This window comes from Mus pahari, chromosome 10 (assembly GCF_900095145.1).
Source record: "Mus pahari chromosome 10, PAHARI_EIJ_v1.1, whole genome shotgun sequence".
Taxonomy (NCBI): domain Eukaryota; kingdom Metazoa; phylum Chordata; class Mammalia; order Rodentia; family Muridae; genus Mus; species Mus pahari.
The window spans coordinates 17,843,548-17,850,022 of record NC_034599.1 but is presented as its reverse complement, the minus strand read 5'-3'; the positions used below and the strand labels follow the sequence as shown (position 1 = coordinate 17,850,022).

At 43.9% G+C, this 6,475-nt stretch overlaps 1 protein-coding gene across 9 annotated transcripts in view; it reads right to left on the bottom strand.

Moving 5' to 3' along the window:
* Positions 1-6,475, bottom strand: part of Bbs9 (Bardet-Biedl syndrome 9) — a 418,538-nt gene that overhangs the window by 381,235 nt on the left and 30,828 nt on the right. For 8 of the 9 annotated variants that reach the window (XM_021206054.2, XM_021206053.2, XM_029543257.1 and 5 more), the window contains one exon: positions 1,828-1,978. In XM_021206054.2, coding sequence (XP_021061713.1) covers positions 1,828-1,978 — 151 coding nt within the window. Of the gene's footprint in view, positions 1-1,827; positions 1,979-6,475 lie in introns of those variants that run through there. The other variant, XM_029543261.1, reaches the window with a different exon arrangement.

Genomic DNA, 6,475 nt, shown 5'->3' with positions numbered 1-6,475 from the left:
CCAGTAAGTAACATCCCTCCATGGCCCCTGCATCAGCTCCTGCTTCCTGACCTACTTGAGTTCCAGTCCTAACTTCCTTGGTGATGAACAGCAATGTAGAAATGTAAGCTGAATAAACCCTTTCCTCCACAACTTGCTTCTTGGTCATGATGTTTGTGCAGGAACAGAAGCCCTGACTAAGACAGTCATGGTGTTTCATCACAACAATGAAAACCCTGGCTGGGACAATACTTAAAAGGGTTGCTTGGTTTTCAATTAGATAATAGAATTCTGAATAAATGCCACCTACTGCCGAGAGCAATGAAGAAGGGGACTGAACAATGATCCAGACTCGTCAGATTAGGAGGGCAAAGGTGTTCACAAATGAGACAAGTGCACCCTACCTGTAGATAACTTACACGATACTTCTTTATATTTATCCAGGTGGTGGGATCACAGGCACAACCAGACTGACTCTTTTTTTTTTAATGTGGTGGGTATTTCGCATATATATATCTGCAGTGCACACAGAAGCCAGAAGAGATTGATGGAGCTCCTGAACCTGGAGTTACAGACTTGTGTGAGCTGTGGTGTGGGGGCTGGGAATCAAACCTGGATCATCATTTTGCCCTCTCTTTTCCTCATTCTGACCCCTCCTGTGTTCTCCCCTACTGCCTTCTCAAATAATAGAAACTCCTTTTCTTTGACATTGTGACAAGGGTGGGAGGAAGGAGATGCACAAACTGTTGAGCCATTTAGGACAGTAGTCCTTGGAGTGCCTGATTCTCCTCCTCTGGGCCTTCACTGCCTGCTTATAGTTCTTTGAATAGAGGAGAAACTTTCTCCCCTCCACATTAGCATATATATATATATATATATATATATATATATATATATATATATATATATATTCCAGACAGACTAAGAAAGAGGGAGAGAGGCAGAGAGGGAGGGAGAAAAGAAAAGAAAAAGGAGAAGATTAAAAAAAGGAAAGGGGAGGGGAGGAGAGAGGAGTGGAGGGGAAGGAAGGGGAGGAAGGGGAAGGATAGGGAGGGGAAGGGGAGACAGAAATCCAGAAATAGCCAGAATATAAGAAAGTTCTTGAAGAAAGAGAGAGGGTAAGGGAAAGACAGGGTGGAGAGATACAGAGACAAGGAAGGAAAAAAGAAGATGAAAAGGAGGAAGAGGAAGGGGAAGAAGAAAAATAGGAAGAAGAAAGAACTTCGAAACAGACTTCCTTTAGGACAGGACCTTTGTGTACTTATTAAACAGATATTTACCTGACTCCGGTGAAGTGTTCTTTAATGAATATCTGCCTTTTCTTCACCTGGCTTTGTTTATAAGCTTATCTCTTTGACCCATTACTATAGAAGTGTTCTCAGGATTGAAGTGGGCTTGCTGAGCAATCATAGGGACCACTCTTCAGATCCCAGCACCCTTACAACACCCAAGGCATCCCTCACACTCCTGTAACCCCAGCTCCAGTGAGGACAGAAACTGGAGGGTACTGGGGCTTTCTGGATACCCTAGACAAAAAACTGCAAGCCCCAGGCGAAGGTTCACTCTCTCAAAAGAAAAGGAGGCAGAGAGTGTGCCCCTGCACATACACGTGTGTATGCATGCACTCACAAAGATACAAATGCACAAAGAAATAAAGCCCTAAGTTAGAACATCTTAAATGTACATGTTTCTACATAAAGTGTTTAGAGTCTAAAGTTTACCTGCATGACATATATCTATAACATGCATAGTTCATGAAATGTTTTTTTTTAAATCCATGAAAGTGTCACTATAAGGGACATCAAATCCCCAAGAGGGAAAGTCCCACAATCAGCGAGCTCTACTCACGAGACAAACTTCCCGACTTCCACTTGCAGCACTGGGTCCCGCAGATGCACTTCTAGAAGTAAATCTTCAGCCTGAGGCCCACCTCCGCTTTTTACAGAATGGGGGTTAAAGATTCTCAGGTAGCCCGTGAAGCTGCCCACAATGATTTTATCTGTAAACAGATTTTGAAAACACAGAGTAAGAAACAGACATTGGCAAATATCAAGAATCAACTTTCTGAAGACTAAAGGAGTCAGGATATTCAGAGATGCTAACCTTGCTTCAAACACAAAAGTCCTTTTGTCAACAGATGATGGGATTAAGGTAATCCTACTTGAATCACGTATCCGCTCAGAGAACAGTTCTATACCACTAAAAGTCAAGGAAACTAAGTTAGAGCATGGTTTTCTTAAGCATCAACTGGTATCCATCGCAAAAGACTGGCAAGGATTACAAACCGGCTTCATCATGGAACGTTAGCTCTATATTTGATTATGACTGCTGAAGGCGCTCTCAGTGGAGTGTTGGGGTCTCACTAGAATGCCCCTATGACAGTGAATGGTCTTAGGTACAAGAGGGTGAAGGAAAGGATGTACGTAGCAATTTAAACTGTGTCTCCCAAAATGATGGGGTCAAGTCCTTGCTCCAGGTATGTGCTCTAGTGTGGAAACAGTCTTTGCAGATAGAAACAGGTTAAAGTGAGGATGTTGCTGTCCTTTAGGGGAAAGGCAAGCGGAATCCGAATGACAAACTATGATGCGAGCAGTCAGGGTGAGATGGCACAGGCATGGAATCCTAGCACCACCTCAGGTTCTTCTCCATGGCCTCTGACCAAGGAAGCTTATAAAAGAAAACGGGTGCAAAGTCATGACCCCCAAGGCAGGGTGCACGGCAGCAAGCAGGCAGCAGGCAGGCAGGCATGGTGCTGGCGTGATAACTAAGTGCTTTCTTACATACTTTCCAAAAAGTAGGAGGGAGGGAGAGACAGACAGACAGACAGAGAGACAGACTGAGAGAGAACTGTCATGACATGGGTTTTGAAACCTCAAAGCCCACCCACAGAGATACACTTCCTCCAACAGGGCCACTTGCTAATCGTTCTCAAATAATTCCAACCAACTGGGGGCTAAGAATTCAAGTATATGAGCCTATGGGGGCCACTCCCATTTAAACTACAACAGAAGCTGGGGGGAGACAAAGGACTGGAGGCCGTCTTGAGCTATACTGTGAGCTTAAGTCCAGCCTAGGCTAGGAAGGTCAGCCAAGGTTGGGAGATAGCCATCTGACAATACTGGCAGAAACTGGAAGGACAGAGCTACAATCTAGGGTGTCTGGAATGACTGGAAATGAGAAGAACAGAGAGGGACGCTAGAAGCTTCAGAAGAACTAGAAAAGGGTGCTAGAGAGATGGCCCAGAGGTGAACCGCACTTACAGCCCCTGCATAAGTAAGTACTGGGGCTCATTCCCAGCACTCACAGGATGGCTCAAAACCACCTGCAACTCCAGCTCCTGGATATCTGATGCCCTCTTCTGGTCATCATGGGGTACTGCAATATATGGTACAAATAACTCACACCAACACATACACATTAAATAAATTAAATGAATTAAATAATAAAAAATTAACTCTTTAAAAATAATGCTAAAAGCCGAACAGTGGTGGCACACGCCTTTAATCCCAGCACTTGGGAAGCAGAGGCAGGCGGATTTCTGAGTTCGAGGCTAGCCTGGTCTACAGAGTGAATTTCAGGACAGCCAGGGCTACACAGAGAAAACCTGTCTCAAAAAACTAAATAATAATAATAATAATAATGCTAAAAGAGACAAAGAAATGCTAGAAACCTGAGAGGTAGCATGGCCCTGACAACACCTTCACTTCCAAAGCTTGGCGTCTATAACTGTGACAGCACGTGTTGCGTCCATTTTAAGTCACTGATGTGATATTCGTTATAGTGATACTAAGAAACAAATCCCAACTTACTTAGGAGGAGGTCTACCTTTGCCTTACTCATAGCTTACTGTGCCAGGCCATGGGCTAGATAGTTCCCTCCCACAGACTAACTCTTCAAGTCCTCAGCTTCCCTCTCCAGGGAAGGCATTCCTATGGGGATTTCAGTCCTAAGGAGACTTAAGCCATCAGGACCCCAGAAGACCCCATGGCAGCATCCTGTCCCTGCCAAGACCCAGCCAGACAAACTCTGCTTCGCGACTGGGGAATGCTGGCTCTCTCATTCCTATAATCTTTTTACTTAAATTTATCATAATGTCATATTACTTGTAGCCAAAAAAGTTACAATTAATGCACAGAGAGAAAACTGTAAGCATGAATATCCCTACAAGGAGGACATTTGAATCCTTGTGTTCTGCTGGAGTTCCACGATGTAAGGCTCCTGCCCGGCTCTAGGTGGGGCTATGGAGCACTGCTTCGAGAAAGAGAACAGATAAAACGCCACACCCATCATCCGGAATCTGGTGCTCTGTCCTAGACTGTTTTCGTTGGTGCAATAAAACACTGACCAAAACATGAACAGAAGGAAAGGGCTTGCTGGGCTTAAAGGTTAGTCTGCCGTGGACATGAGCCGGGGCGGGAGCCAGGAATGAGGGAGCAGAAGCAGAGTCCACAGAGGGCTCCGTCTGCTTTCTTATACAGTCCAGGACCACCTGCTCAGGGACAGCACCGCCCGCAGTACGCTGGGGCCTCTAACACCCATCGTTAACCAAGAAAATGCCCCAGATACACATTCCAGGCCACTCTGATAGAGCTAACTCCTGAATTGGGAGTCACTCACTAGAGGTGTCTGTGGTTGGTATCAAGTTGACAGAAACTAACCAGCACATGCCCATTGCCCACAGCCCTCAGGGGACTAGTCATCTGTGGCCATTGGCCACCCAGACAGAAAGGAGAAATAACGACATATGTAAGTCGGCTTTTTCTACAGACACTGGATAATTTAAAACACAGCTATGGTACATGTGAAGATCAAAAAGTCAGACTCTCCAGAAAGAACTAACATTTACATCAGTGGAACTTACCACTAAGAATCGAATGCAAAGACAATTCGGCTTTTAAACTGTAGTAACGCATAAATAGACAAATCTTGGATCTCTTCGGTAAAAGTAATGATATTGATCAGAAATAATAGGACTATGAGTTCATAACAAAGTTACTAGAGTCTGGGAAGCTCGTTCCTTACCGAGTTCCCTTGCCTGCTGTCATGCCTTAGACGACATCACACCATCATACCTCATTAAATAACCAAGATTTGGTTTCAATAGAGCCCTTCAAAAATCAGAGGTGGAGGCCTAGGGATTAGAGCCTTTGTCACTTTTCTATTCCCAGCACCCACACAGTGGCTCTAAATCTTCTGTAACTCCAGTTCCGGGGGATCTGAATCCTATGCTCTTTTCTGGCCTCTGAGGGCACCAGGCTCACACATGGTTCACAAACATACATGAAGGCAAAACAAAATAAAATAATAATAATAAAATGGAAAAATCAGAGGCAATGAGAATGGTCAAGTATACAGTTAATAACCAAAGCTCAAAAAAAAAAATTGTAAACATATGATTTTTAAAAGGCCTGCCTATTACAATAACCAGAGCTCAGATAAAAGTTTTACTCACAGATGTCAAGCTATGATAAATCCATTCATTCAAATGAGATTGCCAGGGAAACATTAACTGAAAAGCCATAAGACCACTTCGCCTTCTCCCCCCACCTCCTTGAGTAATAGTTTAAAGAAAGCACGTTTATCACATTACTTAAGGCCTTTTCCCTCACTTACAAACATAAACATTTCAGGTCAGTGAAAAACAGCCACACAAGCTTCTAGACATAAGTCAGAACCAGAGTCACATGACCAATGACTGTCTGTCTAATATCATTGCATCCAGACAGTCACAGCTTCTGGCCCATTGTCACACATAAGTCAGAAACAGTCACAAGACCAGTGACAGTCTGTCTATTACCATTGCTGTTATACCCCATATACCTAATATGAACTTTTTTAAGTATTTTAAGTTTTGTTTTCACATATGTCTGTACACCACGTGTGTGCCTGGTGCCCACAGGTCAGAAAACGGCATCAAATTTCCTGGAACTGGAGTTAAAGACAATGGTAAGCTGCCAAATAACTGCTGGGAATTGAATCCTGCCCTCTGGAAAAACATTGTGTAAATGTGACTTTTATTCACCTGATGTAACTGTCATCTCCGAAGCTTACTGCCTCTTTCTATTAACTTAGGCCTAGTCCTGGAAGCTTCTAGCCTCCATACAATCAAATCTAGGCCTAGAATGGGTTTCAGCCTCTGAGACTTATGCTGAATAAGGTCACACCCTTCCTAGTTCTTTCTGATCTCTGGCTGGCTGGTTCAACTCAGCTGTTTTGGTTCCAACCCCACTCAAAGCTGACTGATTCAATCTGGCTTCTCTCAGTTTCTCACTGAACTGCTCTGCTTGGCCTCATACTAATTTTGACAATATGTTACAATCTTCTAGCTCTTTCTCATTCTCTGGCTCATTCTGTCTTCACCTATGTCTAGCTTGTTTCTACAAAACTCTCCTGGTAAAACTTCTCCTTCTCCTTCTCCTTCTCCTTCTCCTTCTCCTTCTCCTTCTCCTTCTCCTTCTCCTTCTCCTTCTCCTTCTCCTTCTCCTTCTCCTTCTCC